Raw genomic sequence first — 20072 nt, 5'->3', positions numbered from 1 at the left:
AACAATCATTTAGTTCATGGTTGAAAAATGAGTTGTGATCCAAATCAATGTGTAAATGGAATATAGTAACTATATACTTGAAAATGAGTTGTGATTCAAATCTTAGAGCAGAAAAACTCCATGCAATTTATACACCAGTTTGTCCCAAACAAAATATACAGAGATATATAAGCATACTAAACCAAAATACAGAGCAGCCTGCTTCAAACAGCAACATCTTAACAAGATTAATAATTGAGAGCACAAGAGTTGCCCCAATGACCAATGAACTCACAATTATTCCCCAAAAGATAAAGTGAAATATAAATTTCTACTGAAACCAGCTATAGTAGTAGTGTATATGAGGCTAAGGGGATTGAAAATCAAAGGTTTTCAAGACCTTTAGGAAATAGAGAAGCAAAAACCTCCATGTGATGTTTCTTCAGAACCAAGCCAATGTCAACAGCTCCACCTCCATTCTTGCCATCTGAAAAAGTGATGGCTATGGCTCCTCTTCTACCTATAGGAACCACTTCGGTACTCTTTGGTCTTCCCCACCCGAAATCAGTATCGTACATCTTAAACTGATGTGATCCAGCGGTGGTGAACACTCTGGAATGGTCAGTAGTAGCCTGAAGATCAGATTCAGAAAGGTACAAACTTGAAACTAAGTTCTCTGCCCCATTCAAGACCCCGTTATCCAAACCTTTTATGGCTTCACTGATCGCATTTACAGCCACAAAGAACCCATCTTCTCCCAAAAGTCCTTTTCTTTCTGCAAATGCTCCATGGCCCGTTATGCAGTTGCCAAAATAGGTTGCAGGTATAGGAAGGTCCAAGCGAGACCGACAGTCCACGCTAAGTACCGTAAGTATTTGGTCGTCTTTTATTTCTTCTTCTTCTTCTTCTTCTTGTTCTGCTTTGACTAAGCAAACCCATGTGTAGGCACATGTTAGACAAAACGTTGACAAATATAGAACAGATAGATGATATTGTTGTTGTTTCTTGATCATGACAGATTGCCTTAGTGCTTCAATTTTTGTGCTTGTGAATTCGAAAGTGCCTCGAATCGAATCCGGTAGCGCTACAGATTTATAGCGGGTGGCAACCATCAAGCTTCGGTTGTTGGCTCGTTGGTCCATATTCAGAAACTGGTTCAAGTAGATTGCTTCGAGCTCGAGCCCAGCTGGGTCCTGGATGAAGACCCTTCTGTCATAAAATGGTTTCAGCTGATCAGGCAACAAAGTATCAGGTTCATGTTTGCATAAGTGGGCCCATGATTTCAGAAACATGAACAAAGTTTTGCCATCAAGAGCTGCATGGTGCATGGAAATTCCAATGGAGAAGCCGCTGCTGTTGGGAAAGAGAGTGATTTGAAAAGCCAACACAGCAGCTTTTTCATGAGATATTGCCAATTGGGGTACAAGAGGATGGTATTCTTTGGCTTCAATGTTGAAGTCGTTGCTTGAAAGACGGTGGAAATCAGCATCAGACTGGGCTGTGGTGAGCGAAACGGCGTCGCCTTGGACATAACTGAGAACGGGTTTGTGGGAGTCTTGGGGCCAAGTGATGTTTCCTGCCAGAGGTAGAAAGTGTTGGAGGGTGACAGAAAGTGAGGCTTTGAGTTTTTGAAAGAGTAGAGAATTAAAGAAGGGTTTTGTGTCAGCTGAGGCAGAGGAAGCCAATATTTCATAGAAGAAAAGGCGGTGGAAGTGTGGAAACCTTAGCCATAGGAGGTCGAAGAAAGTTAGGGGAAGAGAAAACTCTGCAACATCTGGTTGTGGTTGTGGAGCTACCCTGCAGAGCTCAACTAGTTTCACTGAGGTTGAGCTTAGCTCTGCCATTGGACTATTGGAGTTAGAAATTATGGACCATATCTAATTCACAGAAAAGCCAAGGGTTGGGCGGACCCACAGTGCGGACCCCTTAGAAGCCGGAAAAAGTGGCTGGGAAGGTGCTCCGGCGACCCCTTGGAAGCTTGGTGGGCGACCCCAATATGCCCACCAAGTGTTCGACGAAACATCGTGCGCAGCTTCACCCTTCACCACTGCTGCCCTTTTCTTTGAAAAACGCATGGGCATTGGGCATCAAGTTAGGGATACGCTCTGTTGTTTAAAAAAGCAACTTGCCTTAGAAATAACCGGACAATTTTTATTTTTTTTTGGCTTTTGGTAGAAAATAATTATACATGATTCATTTAATGCTTCTTCCTTTTCACATTGAGATTAGAAATAATAATATAAATTCAAGATAAAAATTTAGAAATCACTATAAGTGGGAAAAGTGCAATTGATTTTATTGCTTGCATGACATGTCACTCTATGACTATAGGGAGATCACATTCATTGCATTTCGCATGTCCTGAAGGCAGGTTCAATATTTCTTTTGACCATGGCCATTTCAAAGTCCTTTAAAATCAACAATAGTCGCTAACTTGCCGTGGACAACTTGTAATGTTGTTTTATTTTTTAATATTGTTTTCATCTAAAAAAAATTCAGGAACGTTTACACCACGACCACTTGAAGTAACAATCCTAGATATCCCGGTTGTTGTCTTCTTGAGTGATCTATAAACTTTGTCATTTGGGGTGGGGCTAAATGCAATCTAGCAACTCCTAGTTGTCGTCATTCATGATCACCTTGGCAATATTATTCAATTTAAAAGAACTACTTCGTCAAGAATGCCCATTTATAAGAACTAATTACTCATCTCAATCATCCCATAATTTTCCTTTTGTTAGTCATCTTGTCTAACTCCTTGTCTCTAGTCCTGCATCACCCAATAAAAACCTTGTGCAATGTGGGATCCCTGTGATCTGGTACCTATGAAGAGTTAGACTCAACTACACAAAAGATCATTTCCATTACTCTCTTTTCCACAATTACTTTCTCAACCTAAGAACTCCAACCATCATCGGTAACATATGAACAAGTCAACATTTAATCGACTAATATAATGATAATTAACAACATGTAAGCACCCAATAGAAACCATTATTTAATATCAAGAACGTCCATCAAATTATAATATCAAGCATAATATAGTGCTTACGAAATTTAATTAAATCAATCTCCGTAAAGGCTCCCCAAGAAATCCCTACCTTGAATCTCAACATAGCTCCAAGTTAATAAAATACTAGACAAACTCCAAGAATTTCATCACTACTCTTTTTCTATTTTCTCTTCCCCTCTCTCTTATATTTCTTTTTCTTTTCTCTCTTTTTATTCTTCTTATTTCTTCTAATGAGTAGTAATAACGACACACTATTTCTCTAGTAGGTACAAAACTGTTCTAATGTATGGCAAGATAACTACATATACACATCTATTGAGGGATCTATCAAATAATTTATTTGAGGGACACCCTTTAGGGTACCTTACAATTTTTTTTTCAATGATCCAAACCATCTATTTTTCACATCTTCAGTCAGAGATTATCCTTGCGAAAAATCATGCAAATTGAAAATAATTAAGGCATCTAATTGAGACTGACAAAATCAATGAACACGGTGCTTCAAGAAAGTACTTAAATTTCAATAATGTAATTGAGTGATCAAATGATATTGGATTGAAGTGATTTTTTGTAGGGATGATCTTTGAATGAATATCTACACAATAGACGGTTTGGATTAATGAAATATTATTTGAGGGATCTCTCAATAAAAACTCCCTGTACATATATAATCAATTAAATATAATTTAAATTATAAACTAAATAGATAACAAAACATTTGATTTCCCAAAAATAAAAATAAAAAAATAAATAAATAAATAAGAGGGGTAATACAAAATAAAAATAGATAACACTTATGCGGATCCCATTGTAAACAGGCAGGAAAACAGAGAGGGGTAATACAAAATACACGGCGTCCGCACGATAATAACATCCGGATGTCCGCATAAGAGAATTTCTAATATATATATATATATATATATATATAAAATACGGGATTTCACATATATATTTCAACTTTGGTTGAATACTATAAATTAACAATAGTGCTTTGGAAGAGAAGGAAAGTAAAGTAAGCACATTGTTTTTGACTTGATATAATACATAGGAAAAGCAACAAATACTAGAGACAGTACATAGGAAAAGAAATAGAGATAGCTACCTGGTCCAAAGAACGGGCTTGTCCAATATATGTCTCTATATTTTTTGTTTCCTAGACATATACACATTACTCTATAATTTTATGTGTAAAACTCAATTTCAAATTTAAATGACCAGTAGGATATAAGAGGTCATAGTATTTCTATGTTTTTACATCGTTGCCACCAGACTTCATATTTTATTTATAATTTATTTCAAGCATTTCATTAATTGCCATAATTGTAATTAATACTCCATATTAATAGCATATCAATCACCCCATTTCTTTTGGTTGCCATTTCCTCTAACATATCGCCCCTAAAATTGCAAACGAAAAATAATAATTTGTAAATTACATATCCAATAATGTACCTATATGAAAAATATAAATATAAATATATATGTATAAAAATATAGGTATATTATTTAAATAAAATATAGGTACATTGTTTACCAAAAAAATTTACAGAAAAATAGGTACAAAATAATTTATAGAAAATATAGATACACAATAATTTATAAAAAATAATAGGTAGATTATTATAGAAAAATAGGTATACAATAATTTATAAAAATATAAATACAAAATAATTTATAATAAAAAAATAATAGGTAGATTATTATTTTGAGCATCTCCAAGGGATGAAGCAAATGAATAGGCAAATTTTATTTGCTTAGCCACATCAACATTTTTATGCTCCAAACAAATAGGTAAATGGGTAAGCAAAATGTACATACTCCCTCCTCTCCACTCTCTCACCTAATTTCTACTAGCCTCTCCGCACGCGCTTCCGCTCCTGCGAGAGGCTTTTTTTTATAAAAAAAATAACATTTATTTTAGAATTAAAAAAGATAATGAGTAGTTGTGTTCCATAAAAATAGGCCATTATCTGATTTTTCTTTTAATTTTAATTTTTTTTTTAAATATGAAAAAGTGTGAATTTACCATATTATCCTCATTTAATTAATAATTTCAATTCTTAATGTTTGCATTAACCAAGGGCATTTTCTGGTATTTTGAATGTTTCACCATTCTCTGCCTTTTGCTTTATATATATAGATAAAATATAATATTAAATATAAAATATAACAGTAAATAACTTAATAATGGTTTATACAATTGCATTACCTAGTTCTTTTGGAGTGATCAACTTTTTTTGTGAGGCAAATGGGTATGCAACATATAACCTAAGTTGTTATAGTATAAGTTTGCCTATTTCATTTACTTAATCCTTTGGAGATGGTCTTTTAATACATGCAACCGACCAAACCAAACAATTGATTGATTTAGTCGCGTTATCCAAATAAATTGAGGCCTAAAATGAACAAATTCAAACCATAACTCTGTATCTAATTGCCTTGTTTTCTGTTGGAAAAGACTTTTTAACCTTTTTCTATTCTCATTTTTAAATATATCAAGAAAGAAAAGGTTGAAATCTTTTCAGCCTTGAGATTTGTTACACCCTAACTTTCCGAGTCATATCAGCAATATCCCATTTCCAATTATTCCACATATACAGCACAGAGATATGGTTGTCGGCATCTTTTTCCACCAACTTCAGATCTGTTTGTTTGAAACTTATGATGGAATTTCATGTGCTTGCATTTTTGTGAACTCGAAAGTTAAAGCTAAATCACTACTTTAACCAAGAAAGCAGATAAAAATCCTTAAATCAAGGTTCCATCACAAAAGAACTAAAGTTGGGACTCTCTTAGATTACATCAATTTGATCACCTATGTTCTTTTTCCAAATACTGTAACATTGTAACATTCTTTCGTTTTGTTTGAAGAATGTTATACTGTCAAACTATTAATATGAGCTATATGTAACACGTTCAAATAAAAATTTCAGATAATCAATAATCCAAATTAACAGTTGGGCAATATGATCTGGATGTTTCCAAGACCAAAGATACTGCAAATGAAAATAATAGGATGCATTACCTTGTAGATAATTCAAATACGAAATATACAAATAATAAAGTGGGTGAAGTTTGCTCACTCACTCTACGAATCTTATTTATTATCTACCTATTATTTTTTTATTATAAATTATTGTGTATTTATATTTTCTATAAATTGTTGTATACCTATTCTCTATAATAATCTACCAATTTTTTTTCTATAAAAATTATTGTGTATCTATATTTTCTATAAATTATTGTGTACTTATTTTTTTGTAAATATTTTTGATGAACAGTATGTTGTAAAATTGGCTCACATTAAGGATACTTGTAAAACGAGGCGCGACCGGTCGCAGGTTGGGCGACCAGTTGGATTTACACAGAGTCGAAGAAGCTGGAGAAAAGGTATCCGCGACCGGTTGCAAGGTATCCGCAACCGGTCGCACGCAGTGCTATGCTGAATTTTTCCATGCGTTTTTCTAGTTCCTTTCACATGTGTTTGTTCCCTACCTAACTCTAAGTGCCTCCAAAACTTTTAATGGGTTCTAGGAAGTCTAGCAACGTGCTAGAGAAGCTATGAACACCATTTAATGTTGTTTGTTGACTTGTAGCAAAGGATTGTGTAGATAGGGTGGCTATAGGGTGCAAGCATTAATGCATTACTTTTGGCTTGCCTAACCTATGGTTTAGATGGGTGGCTGAAAGGGAGAACGTGCATGAGTAATTGCAGCCCTCTGTTAAGTCCAAAGACTTGTCTACAAAAGGAAAGAAGATGCAAGGCAACAAGTAGAGTGGTTAATCTCAAGGGGTGGTCAAGTAGCTGGGAGCTAGTGTGTCCAAAAGAGGTTTAACTCACCAAGGGAGGAAGAGAGAGAGGGCAATCAGTTCAAGATAGGAGCTGAGTTGGGTCTTGAGAGTCTAGACACCAAAGAGGGAAACACCAAGTGTGAGAGAGTGTTCACAAGTGCATCAAAGTGTTGAGCAAGGGGTGAGAGAGAAAAGAGAGCTTGGGAGAGAATAGAGTTCTAAGGGGGTTTCTGTGTAAACCAAAGTTGTAACCTATTCTTTCATTAGTGAATTTCTCAAGGGGATCACCAAGAGGATGTAGGCAATTGCTGAACCTCTAAAATACTTGTGTCATTTTGTGCTTGGTTGGTTTCTCAAGAGTGTGTGTGTGATTCATCCATCATTGTGTGTGTCACAAAGTCTATCAACAACAAGATCATTAGGGGAGTCACTACTACAAAAAGTGAAAAAGACGACCAGAAAAAGACGACGGTAGAAGAAAAAACTGTTGTGGATAAGTGACTTAAACAACTAAAAAACGGAGGTACTGTTGAATATTTTTTTATAACGACGCACACAAATAAAAAAGTGTCGTCTTATTAAAAAGGTTTTCTTCAGAGTTAAAATCTGACCAAAAAACAACGACAGCATGTATGACAAGCGTCGTCTTTTAAAAATCAAGTGTCCTTTTTTTGGTAAAGACATGGTTGTTTTGAAAGAACTGTCGTCTATTATATGTAAAGATGACGGTTTTTTTTAAAGAACTGTTGTCTATTATAAGTAAAGATGACAGTTTTTTTTTTAAAGGGTCGTCTATTATATGTAAAGATGACAGTTTTTTTTTTTTAAAAAGGTCGTCTATTGTGAAGTAAAGATGATAATTTTTGTTTAAAAAGGGTCGTCTATTATGAAGTAAAGACGACGGTTTTTTTAAAAAGGGTCGTCTATTATGAAGTAAAGATGACGGTTTTTTTTAAAAAAGGGTCGTCTATTATATGTAAAGACGGTTTTTTTTTTAAAAAGGGTCGTCTATTATATGTAAAGACGACGGTTTTTTTTTAAAAAAGCGTCGTCTTTTAAAACACGCTAAAAAAATGCCGCTTAAGTGAATTCGCGCTCGACAAATTTTCAAATTTTCCCCCGTCTTTGAAAACCTTATCTCTCATTAACAAGTGTCGTCTTTTAAAACACGCTAAAAAAAGGCCACTTAAGTGAATTCGCGCTCGATAAATTTTCAGATTTTCCCCCGTCTCTGAAAACCTTATCTCTTCCTCCTTGAAACCCTCCTGAGCTCTCTAAAACACCCTCATAAAAGGTTTGATTTGAAAGTGACCTAATCTCTCAATACCCTTTTATATCTTGCTAGTGAATTCTGGATTAGTCTCTTTGCGTTTCTGGTATGTTCTTTGTCTCCCTGATTTCAGATTTTCTGTCTCTCTTGATTTGTCTGGTTTGTTTACATATTTTTTGTTATTATTTCTGGTTTCTTTTTAGATTTTCTGATTTGGTTCTCAGGAGATGAGGAGGAAGCTTGCAGATTTATAACTTTTTCTTTTGTAGGTTTTCTATGTGAGTCGTATGTTTTTTTGTTGTTGAAAATTTGTTACCTTCTCTTTTCACCATCATTTTCTTTATATATTTTTCCTTTTGCAGGTTCTCGATGGTCTTTTTTATGCTCATTTTACAAGTTTTCTATGGAAATATGGTCCAATGGTAAAATTTCTCTTCCACCTAATTTTACATGTTTATAATCTTAGCTTTTTTTCTCTCTTTGTCATTTTGATTTATTTACAGGGATGATGGAGGAGACTTCAGTTGTGCATCACTTGTCTGTTTGGATGAGGAAGACTTGGATTAGGAGTACGTAGGTCTTGTTAGGAAAAGATTGTACTACTTAATTGGTAGGAATTATGTTTGTTGTAGAATAAAGATTGGTTAACTATGTAATAAGTATTGAATCTTCAAGTTTTATGAAAGAAACTATTTTTGAGTGTATATATTCATTAATAAAGCATTATGGTTGGTTTTCCAGTTAAAATCGTTGTATAGCATCATATGAAATCAAAAGGAACTAAAATGTAGCAGTTTGGGAACTTATTAGACGACGGTTTTCATAATAAATCATGATCTTTACAGATAATTAACGACGGTTTTTATAAAACAACTGTTGGCTTTACAGATAATTAAAGACGGTTTTTATAAAAAATGGTCGTCTATTATATGTAAAGATGACGATTTTTTTTAAAAAGGGTCGTCTATTATATGTAAAGATGACGGTTTTTTTTAAAAAAGGGTCGTCTATTGTGAAGTAAATATGACGGTTTTTAAAAAAAAAAAGGGTCGTCTATTAACCTACAATACACGACGGTTTTCATAAAAAACCGTCATCTTAACCTACAATACACGACGGTTTTATTAAAAAAACGTCGTATTTCCTCCTATAATTAACGATATTTACCTCTAAACAACGACGATTTTCTTTAAAAACCGTCGTCTTTACAGATAATAGACGACGGGGATTTACCGTCGTGGTTTTATGCATCAAAAGATGTCGGTCGATTTCACGACGGTTGAAAAAACGAATACACGACGGTGGATTACCGTCGTCTATTGCGATTTTTGTAGTAGTGAGTGAGTGAAAGTCTTTGTCCATTTTCACAACACAATATACCTATATTTTATTTAAATAATATACCTATATTTTTATACATATATATTTATATTTATATTTTTCATATAGGTACATTATTGGATATGTAATTTACATTTTTTTTTTTGGTTTGCAATTTTAGGGGCAATATGTTAGAGGAAATGTCAACCAAAAGAAATGGGGTGATTGATATGCTATTAATATGGAGTATTAATTACAATTATGGCAGTTAATGAAATGCTTGAAATAAATTATAAATAAAATATGAAGTCTGGTGGCAACAATGTAAAAACATAAAAATACTATGACCTCTTATATCCTACTGGTCATTTAAATTTGAAATTGGGTTTTACATATAGATTTATAGAGTAATAGGTATATGTCTAGGAAATAGAAAATGTAGGGACCTATATTGAACAAGGCCATATCCAGAAAATATAAAGTGCAAATAGAAAATGTTGCTGCGGAGGCTTCATGCGCTTCAAAGGTTTCGAAGACCTTTAGCAAATAGAGAAGCAAAAGCGTGCATGTCATGTTTGTCTAAAACCAACCCAACTTCAATAGCCCCAGCACCAGTCTTGGAATCTGAAAGGGAGATAGCTCTGGTTCTATCTATGGAAACAATCTCAAACTTCTTTGGTCTTCCCCATCCAAAATCAGTATCATAAAATCCGAACCGATGTGAACCAGAAATGCTGAGCATTCTTCCCTCACTTCTCACAGCAAACAACCTTGAAACCCAATTCTCTGCCCCATCCAAAACCCCCTTCTCCAAACTTTCTATAGCCTCACTAATTGCATTCACGGCGACAACCAACCCATCTTCTCCAAGCAAGCCTTTCGTTTCGGCAACTGGTATACATCCTACTATGCAGTTTCCGAAATAGTTTGCAGGTATAGGAGGGTCCAAGCGAGACCTGCAGTCCATGCTAAAGATTAGACGTGTTTTGTCAGCTTTTATGTCCTCTGCCTTGACTACGCAAACCCATGTGTAGGCACAAGCTAGAGTGAAAGTTGACACATGAACTGGTTTCTGCTCTGCCATTTTAGCCTTGAACGATTGCCTCAGTGTTTGTATATCTGCTCGTGTGAATTCAAAGGTGCCTCGGATTGAGTCTGGTCGTGGTTTCATCTCCCAAAACATTAAGCTCCTATTGTTGGGACCGTCCTTATTTCGATAGTCGTTCGAGTAGATTGTTCCAAGCTCAGCTGGATCCTGAATGACTCTGTCATAAAATTGTTTCAGCTCATCTGGTAGCACTGAATTAGATTGATCATCATGTTTGCAAATGTGAGCCCATGATTTTACAAATAAAGTTGAACTCTTGCCGTCTAGGACTGCATGGTGCATGGAAGTTCCAATCGAAAAGCCACAGTTGGGAAAGACAGTGATTTGCAATGCTAGCACTGCAGCTTGTTCATAAGACGCTTCCAATCGGGGTACAAGAGGATGGTACTCTGTGGCTTCAACAAAGTCACCACTTGAAAGATGGTAGAAGTCAGCACCAGACTCTGCTATTGTGAGTGAAACAGTGTCGCCTTGGACATAGTTAAGGACGGGTTTTTGGGAGTCTTGAGGCCAAGTGAGGTTTCCTGCCAGAGGTAGAAAGTGCTGGAGGGTGTTAGAGAGTGAGGCTTTGAGTTTTGGGACAAGTATGGAGTCAAAGAAGAGCGGTGTTGCAGAGGAAGTAGGCATTTCGTAGAAATAAAGGCTCTGGACCGGCGCAAACCTTAACCAACGGATGTCGAAGAAGGTAAGGGGAAGGGAGTTCGGGGACGCGAATGCACCGGGTGAGGGTGGAGGAGGAGGAGCCACCCTGCAAACTTCAACTACTTTAATCGAGCTTGTTGGTTCTGCCATTGCCTAATGGAGATGGATACTTTTGCCCTCTTTTTATCACCACTACTAGATACCGAATGATCAAAAGAGGCACGGTAAAACTAAAGTTGTTGTATGCAGCACCATAGAAGCATACGAAAAAGGAGAATTTATTCTCTCTTTAAGAGCAAAAGAACGTGTCTTTGGTGAAATACAAAATGGGGCTGATATCAGGCCACGCCACACAATAGAAGCCACAAAACCACACTTGGTTTGGTATATCATCATTTTCAAGTTTTAAAAGTGGGGGATCACCACCCTACCGGTAAATGTCACCATTGGATTGGTAATCAATTCATTCATACCAAGTGTCAGTACAGAAATGTCACCATCGGATTGGTTTTCAATTTGTCTAACGTTGTACGATACACCAAACCATTGCATTATAGACTTGATTTAGTCTAATGAATTTGACTTCCTGTTGTGTTCAAATTATAGACTTGATTACTCATGTGAATGACTTACTTACTTTCGTAAGGTTCTAAGAAGAATAGCTTGATTAGTCAAACGCCGTACCCTACCCTAATACTGCAACACATTGAGAATTTAATGAAGAGGTTTGTTTTTTGGTAACAAGAGGGGCTAAGAACCCAGAACAACAAGACTAAGCACAAACAACACCAGGACCTGGACACTCCAATAGCATCCGCAGCCAAACAATTCACAAGAAAAGCTGGCACCTCAGCCAAAGATTGCACCCTAAGGCAATATAGAGTTTTTCATTCACTACATACATGAGTCTTTGTCAGTAAAATAGAGTCTTATATTGAGACATAGTTCAAGCATAAGTCTGCATTCGTTGTTCTTGTGGCTTAGAGTGCTACTATCACAAGAAGGAAGTTGTTGTATCTTGGGAGATGTTTGCCATTGGAACCTTGAAGCATCAGTGAGGAGCAATATCATCTTAAAAAGATAGAACCAAGTTCTAGACTCAACAATATTTTGATTTTTCTAAAACTTCTCTTATATTGTTCTAATTATTTTATGCATTTAATTTGGTATTTATTTGCATGAATTAAATTCTTTTTCTTCTTCTTCTTTAAATATAGCAATTAAACCCCTTATTTTTCTAACACCATGATCACCAAATCTTGCGTTCTTCTTCCATAAAGATTCATATGTGTAACAGGACATGATTTCTTCTAGTTATTAAATACTGACACAAAATAAAACCTTGCATGATATGCGTGGGAACATTATATATTTAGAATCGACCAAAAAAAAAACATTATCTATTTAGAATGTGATTATTAAATCAAAATTCTTCGACGCCACATGCTTACCACTCCACTCAGAATTATTCCATCTCACCTGCTAATTGAGTCTTAATAGTTAAATCAAAGTGATGTAAAGGCGACCCATATATAAAATAAATAAATAAAAAGTTGCCATGACAAATATAATTACAATGAAAAAAAATAGGATGAAAAACCAGAAGCAATTTTTGTCTGCATTTATTTCATCTGCCCTGAGTAAGTGTTGCATTCCTAAAAGGACACAAATTAATGTGCAAACAACCAATTAAAAATACCCGCAAGTGCACGAATCTAATGAAGTATAGATTATGTAAGTACGGGGTCGATCCCACGAAGAACTTGTCGGCTTCCTATAAGTTCTAATTTGAGTACATAAAGAACACTTATTTAACACACCACAAATCCACAAATGCAAATTGGAAACTAAAAAAAAGAGTAAAGAAATGTAAAAGAAATGAAACAACACAAGAAACCAAAGAAAAACAGAAACAGCACTTTCTATCACCCTTTTATCACCTATTTATCACATGTGAACAGTGCCGTGAACAGTGACGACCGGTCGTGAACAGTGACGACCGGTCGTTTTTGGACAGATTCATGTGCGACCGGTCTCTTGAACAGTAACAACCGGTCGTTTTTGGGCAGATTCGTTTCTCTGTTTTTCCAGTTTCGACCTCTGTCCAGTGTTTTGCCTATAACTTTCCAACCGTTTATCCAAATTTCATGTTCTTTATACGGTTGGATTCAGCACACAAAAACGAAGAACACAGCGCGGACCAAAAGTCCAAAACAGTTACAAAAATAAACAGAATTTAGTAAACAAGACACACAACGTATCAAACACACAACTCACACACACATTGGGGGGGGGGGGGTTTGGTTTGGTTCAAGTGACCTATTTCTATTGCATGAAAGTAAATGGACTTTGAATTTAAATGAGAATAGCAGAGATGAATTATCACAATGTGAAATTAAAATGTAACAAACACTAGGGTTTCGGAATCCACCCTAAACAATTCTACCCAAGTTCATGAATACTCAAGTGATGAACTCTAAACGTGTTGTTGAAGATGTTCGCAATCAAGACCAGTACGAGTGGCTCAAGACGCATTGATTCTCTCTAATATACGTAAAGTGCAGTACGAGTGCTACAATGCTTGTGCCTTCCCTATAACCGAATCTAGGTGTGCTTAGTACTTTGATTCAATTACAAGAAAAACCCATTAAGCTCAAAGAGAATATGAACACCACAAGAACCCTAATAGCATGGTGTTTACATTAGGTATTCAAGAAACCAATTCACATGGATGATTCTTACTTCATCCATTTATTGCTTAGGATAACATGAAGATACACATAATCCCAACAACCTCAAGAAGCATGCTTTCAAAGGTGATCAATCAAAAAAGAACATACATCAAGGATAGATTAATTTGGTGAATTGGAATTCATCAACAATATCTAGAAATTCATACACTCAAGCATCAAAACAATAAGGTTTTCATGTTTAGGGCTTCAACCTAAGCCCTAGCTAAATAAGAAGTTACATTGAGACTAAGAAATTACAAGAAACAAATAAAATGAAAGAAACTAAGAACAAAGAGGAGAAAGACAATGCATCTTCAACCCCTTGGATCCTTGCCTCAAGGCTCCCCAAGGTTCTCTCTAATTGTTATGCCATTCTTCCCTCCCCTTGCTCTCCAAAAACCTCTTTTCTTCCTCTTGCTCTCTAGCTTCCAAAACCTGCTCTCCAATGTGTAGTATAATAGATGAATCAAATCCCCCACGTTCTATATTTTAGAATGAAGGAAATGTCATCAGCTTTGCAGATTGCACATTCATCTTCCTTTAGCCCATGATTTCCAGCTCACTTTTAATATATAAAACTCCACCTTTTGTTAAAGCTTCAAACTTTGTCCCCTTGCCATGATGAAGCTTTGTCATTGAAAATATGCTCTTTGCCTCTGAAAATATCTCTTAACCAAGGTAATTTCTTGTTACCAAGTGTTATGGTAACAAGAAGAATCAAGATAACAATATGGAGGTAAAAGCTGGAGCACTTCGGATTTCCAGAGCTGTGGTAACATGCTGGATTGGTTGGATAGGCAATACTTGTCCAATGGAGCTCAAATTTGGATATGTTGTAGTTAACATCCATTGGAACAAGTTTCATGAAGATCTTCACCTCATCCGAGCACCAGAGCATGTTGATCCCAGGCTAAGAAGTTGACCTACGAAAATGAACAAAAACAGAATTTATAACCAATAATGCACTTTTAGCTCATTTTCATTCTAACCAAGGTAAAATCTAAGAAAACACAAAAAGGAAGTAAAAAGCTATAAAATGTCAAGAACTAACTCAAAATAATAGGTGAATAACATGAAAAATCATGTGTAAAAATGAACCGAACAGTAAGCAAACCCATGTATAAGCACATGTTAGAGAAAACGTTGACCAATGAACTGAGTGATCTTGTTGCTTCTTCTTTGCCATCAAAGTCATCACTGATTGCCTGAATCTTTCTAGAAGAAAAGGCGATGTTCACAAAGTTAATTATTAAGAGAAGCAATGAAGTCCCAAATTATTATTCCCCAGAATAGTATAGATGAGGAGGCTTCAAGCTTCAAGGGTTTTGAAGACCTTTAGCAAATAGAGAAGCAAAAACCTGCACGTTATGTTTGTCTAAGACCAACCCAACATCAACAACCCCAGCATCAGTCTTGGGATCTGAAAAGGAGATAGCTTTGGTTGGATCCTGAATGACCCTTCTGTCATAGAATTGTTTCAGTAGATCTCAGGTAGCACTGAATTAGATTGATCATCATGTTTGCAAATGAGAGCCCAAGATTTCACAAACAAAGTTGAAGTCTTGCCATCTAGGATTGCGTGGTGCATGGAAGTTCCAATGGAAAAGCCACAGTTGGGAAAGACAGTGATTTGCAATATTATGCTACCACTGCAGCTTGTTCATGAGAAGCTCCCAACTGGGGTACAAGAGGATGGTACTCTGTGGCTTCAACAAAGCAACCACTTGAAAGATGGTAGAAGTCAGCATTAGACTCTGCTATCGTGAGTGAAACGGCGTCACCTTGGACATAGCTAAGAACGGGCTTTTTGGAGTCTTGAGGCCAAGTGAGGTTTCCTGCCAGAGGTAGAAAGTGCTGGAGGGTGTTAGAGAGTGAGGCTTTGAATTTTGGGACAAGTATGGAATCAAAGAAGAGATGTGTTGTAGAGTAAGTAGGCAGTTGGTAGAAATAAAGGCGCTGGAACGGCCCAAACCTTAACCGACGGATGTCGAAGAAGGTAAGGGGAAAGGAGCTCGGGGAAGCGAATGCCCCGGATGAGGGCGGAGGAGGAGGAGCCACCCTGCAAACTTCAACTACTTTAACTGAGCTTGGGTTTGCCATTGCCAATTGGAGATGGAAGTTAGAAGGTTGAGGCTGTTGTGATCCTTTTGTCACTGGTAGTTGATATGGAGTTTGTCCAAGTGCTTAGTTTGTAAATCATTTTCATATGTCAAAAAGTGTACGATCACCAAATCTTGCGTCCTCTTCCATAAAAATTCATATGATTTCTTCTTGTAATTAAATGACATAAAATAAAAGATTGCATGATATACTTGGGAACATTATATATATTTATAGGGTTAATTACTGTAGACGTCCGTGAACTATGGCCCCAGTTGCAATTGGGTCCGTGAACTAAATTTTGTGGCAATTTAGTCCTTTAATTAGATAATAAGGTGCAATTAGATCCTGCCGTCCAACTCTGTCAATTTGTCCGTCAAAATGAGGGGTAAAAATGTCCTTTCGAGTCTGAAGACTCTCCTTCGAATCTGAACACTCGCCTTAAACCCTTGGCTTCGACCCCCAAATGAAGACTGAAGAACTGAAGAACTGAGAAGGGGCTGCGAGGGAAGGAAAAATGTCGGAGAGTTTGACAGATTCAAATTGCAGGTGTCGTTACTGCAAGTGTGGGTCAGAAATCAAACGGCGGACTTCATGGACAGATCTGAATCCCGGAAGAAGATTTGAGGCATGTTGCAATAATCGAGTAAGTTTTTGTTTGAATTTCATAAGGGTTAATTGGTGTTTCGTTTTTTCGCATGGTTGGAGAATGAAATTGGTGGTTTTTTGGGTTTGAAATTGGTGTTTCGTTTTGTTTGAATTGCAGAACAGTAAGAGGGGGTTGCATTTTTTTGAATGGGTGGAGAATGAAACATGCGCAAGAGGAAAGGAAATCTTGCCTGGGTTACTTAGAAGAGTAAGAGGAATGGAGGACAAATTGAGAGCAACGGCGGAGAATTTCAGATTGATGGAAGAAGAGAAGAATAAATTAGAGCAAAAACTGAGAGAAGAGGAAGAAGAAATCAAGATTTTGAAAAAACAGAATTTGGGAATGGGGCAACAAGTTGTTGTACTAGAAGGGGAAATTTTGAGTTATCGACAAAGACAAAGGTGGTTCTGGGTTGTTGTTGTTCTGTTTTGTTTAATAATTGTGATATTGTTCATTAATATGGATGATTTGGTAGTGTAGAAATGGCAGAAAATGGGCATAATGTTGTATATACTCTTGAACAGCTTTTGATGGCATCGGCATAGTGTAGAAATGGGCTGGAATTGGTAGTGCAAAAATGGGCAGAAACCTGGGCTAAGGTTATTTTGTGCCTCTTTGGCAATGTATCAGATGTTTTGCTATATAAGCTGATTTTGTGCTGAATTGGCAGTGTATACCAAATGAACAGGGGCACATTACATCCAATCCAAAAGGCTTCAATTACCAATTAACATTCACCAACTGCACATTACATACAATCCAAAATACACCTGAACATTACATAGAATAGGCAAAAGAGCCTTCAAAATAACATTACCAAATAGCATACTTGAGTCTATAATTGTTCACCCAAAATACACATCCACATAGTAAGTACGTAAGAGTCCAAAAATAGGTCTTAAAAGTCCCCAAAATATGTCTTCACAGTCTATACTTGTCCTCCTCTTTTGACACTGTGTTTGAATCTTCCTCTATTGGTTGTGGTTTGTTGAGTAAGTGAAGAGGATGATGGTTGCAAGGGCACTTGTTGTGAGTATGTCATTGGCAGATTGGCCCTTCCTTGACTGATATCACTTACCACCTAAGATAAAAACCACAAACAAAATATATTACTATATAGGCAAACATAAAAAAATCTGAGTTGGGCAAGAATAATAGGCAACTAACTGGTTGTGAAGATGACATCCTTGTAGCTGGATTCCATAAGCCTCTTCCTCTTCCTCTTCCTCTGCGCCTAATAACTTCAATTTGGGCTGGGGCAGTGTCAGTTTGAGTTGGGGCAGCATTAGTTTCAGTTTGGGTTGGGGCAGTGTCAGTTTGGACTGGGGAAGTGTCAGTTTGGGCTGGGGCAATATCATTTTGGCATGCATTTCCATTGTCAGCTGCTTGAACTTCATTTTGGCCAACATTCCCATTTTGGGCTGCCTTAGCCTGCACAACATACAAGCACATCTATACAAAATCACAACCACAGCGAACCACAACCCAAATAATTAAAATGCGTAACAAAACCCTTTTTTATTAAACAACCTGTCTTCCACATCCTCTTCGATTGTGGCCTTCTTTTCCACATGCTCCACATCTAATTTTAATGAAGAGTCTTCTAAGTTTTGCTGCTGGAGCAGTGTAACCTGGAGGCAAAGGGTTTGGTGGGTTTGGGGCTGGTAATTGAACCTCAGCAGCCTCCTTTGTCCTCACTCTCTTGGGTCTTCCTGGTTGACGCTTATGAAATGAAGGTCTAATTGGAGGCAAGCCATCCTTAACCCACTGATCCATAGAAAGGATGGGGTGAACTATTGGTTTATATGACCTCATGTATGTCTCTGGCTTATAACACTCATGTACATATTCAACAAGGTTTTCATCTCTGTGGAATATAGCTGAAATAGCATGTGCACAGGGTATGCCACATAAATCTCATCTCCTACAACTACAAGACATTGCTGCAAGATCTACAACAAACTCCCCACCATACATGTGACTGACTTGATACATTTTATCCCCAGCCAATCTAGGAATGCATTGAGAAGCTCCCATCTTGTTCTTCTCAATTATTTTGAATATCCTTGGGCCAATAGGGTGTTTCCATTTACCACAAGCAGCCCTTCGATTAGCCATCCTAAGCATCACATACATTCGAATACTTTCCAAACATGTCAAAATGGAATTATCTCTGGCATCAATTATAGCTGCATTAAAGCTCTCACAAAGGTTTTTCAGTAGAAGATCACACTTATACCTTGTATGAAAATGAGATCTAGTCCAATTATTGGGTGGTCTCTGCACCAACCATTTCCAAGCTTCTAAGTCCTCTTCCTTCATCTTGTCCATTTCTGCTTCCCACCAAGGAATAGTAGTGGCTCTAGCAGCTGCCCACAACATGTGTTTAAGAGTGAGACCAACATGTGTTGCTCTGAAATTATTGTACAAGTGGTGGACGCACATCCTATGCTCTGCAGTTGGTAGTACATGTGCAATGGCAGGTATGAGCCCCTTTTGCTTATCACTTATGAAAGCCCAGGATAAACCATTTCTAATACCTAAATCTTCAATCAACAAAGACAGAAACCAAATCCACGAGTCCTTGTTTACAATCTCAGCCACAACATATGCAATTGGGAAAAGACCATTATTACCATTAACTCCTACAGCAGTCAATATTTGCCCAGGATAAGGACCTTTCAAATGGCAAGCATCAACCCCAATTACAGGCCTGCACCCTTCTAAAAACCCTTTTTTACAAGCAACCAGACACACATAAATCCTTTTAAATATTGCTTCACCCCCAACCATATCACACTTAATTTTCACTGTACTACCTTTGTTGGTTTTCTTCAACTGCTCTGCATAGTCCCACAACTGTGCATATTGCTGTATGTAGTTTCCTTCAATTTGTGCTTTAGCCAATTTCTTTGCCCTATACACTTGAGTTTTGGACACCCTCACATGATAGGACTCCAAAACTTCTCCTTGAAAAGCTTTGAGATTCCAATATGTGTTTCTCTTAATCTTGCTAGAAAATCTGTCACAAATCCATTTGGGATTAGCAAACTTCAGTTTCTCCACCCTCCCACATGTGTGTTCTAAGCTCAACTTCTTAATTACAAATGTTTGCACATCCTGGTTTATCTGTGAAGCATAAACCACAAATGGACATTTTAATCCTCCGTTGCAAATTGCCTTTACTCTCGTCTTGTCATTTTTTTCAAAGAACAGTTTCCTTCCACGAATAATGGAATATTCCCTGAGTGCCTCCTTAAGAACCTGTCTGTTTTCAAATTGCATCCCAAGCCGAAACTCAGGATTCTTTAAGTCCACCTCCCTTCTATACTGCTTAAACCAAGGCAGTTTTTTTTTCCTTCTCACCTTACTTGTCCCTTCATTATCCCCTTCCATATCATCCCCATCACCCTCACTTTCAGTATCAAAATCTAAGGTGTGCTCACCATCTGATGACACCTCTCCAG

General features: G+C 36.9%; 2 protein-coding genes, 1 long non-coding RNA gene and 1 pseudogene across 3 annotated transcripts; 1 reads left to right on the top strand and 3 right to left on the bottom strand.

Annotated features, from left to right (window-relative positions):
* Positions 1–138: 138 nt before the first annotated feature.
* On the bottom strand, positions 139–2089 carry LOC110750306 (phenolic glucoside malonyltransferase 1). Its single transcript, XM_021950606.2, has one exon. It carries the CDS (start codon positions 1821–1823, stop codon positions 363–365), a length of 1461 nt encoding a protein of 486 aa, XP_021806298.2. The 5' UTR covers positions 1824–2089; the 3' UTR covers positions 139–362.
* Positions 2090–7553: 5464 nt separating this feature from the next.
* On the top strand, positions 7554–8705 carry LOC148296086 (uncharacterized). The gene is made up of 3 exons (XR_015834305.1): positions 7554–8332; positions 8417–8476; positions 8558–8705. It is a non-coding gene; the product is annotated as an uncharacterized LOC148296086 (long non-coding RNA).
* Positions 8706–9699: 994 nt separating this feature from the next.
* On the bottom strand, positions 9700–11464 carry LOC110749884 (phenolic glucoside malonyltransferase 1). Its single transcript, XM_021950089.2, has one exon. It carries the CDS (start codon positions 11272–11274, stop codon positions 9895–9897), a length of 1380 nt encoding a protein of 459 aa, XP_021805781.1. The 5' UTR covers positions 11275–11464; the 3' UTR covers positions 9700–9894.
* Positions 11465–14213: 2749 nt separating this feature from the next.
* Positions 14214–15956, bottom strand: LOC110750107 (phenolic glucoside malonyltransferase 1-like; annotated as a pseudogene).
* Positions 15957–20072: the final 4116 nt, after the last annotated feature.

Source organism: Prunus avium, chromosome 3, assembly GCF_965620075.1.
Source record: "Prunus avium chromosome 3, drPruAviu1.hap1.1, whole genome shotgun sequence".
NCBI classification, from domain to species: Eukaryota; Viridiplantae; Streptophyta; class Magnoliopsida; order Rosales; family Rosaceae; genus Prunus; species Prunus avium.
The sequence above is the reverse complement of the archived record's forward strand: the minus strand, read 5'-3'. Positions and strand labels throughout refer to the sequence as shown.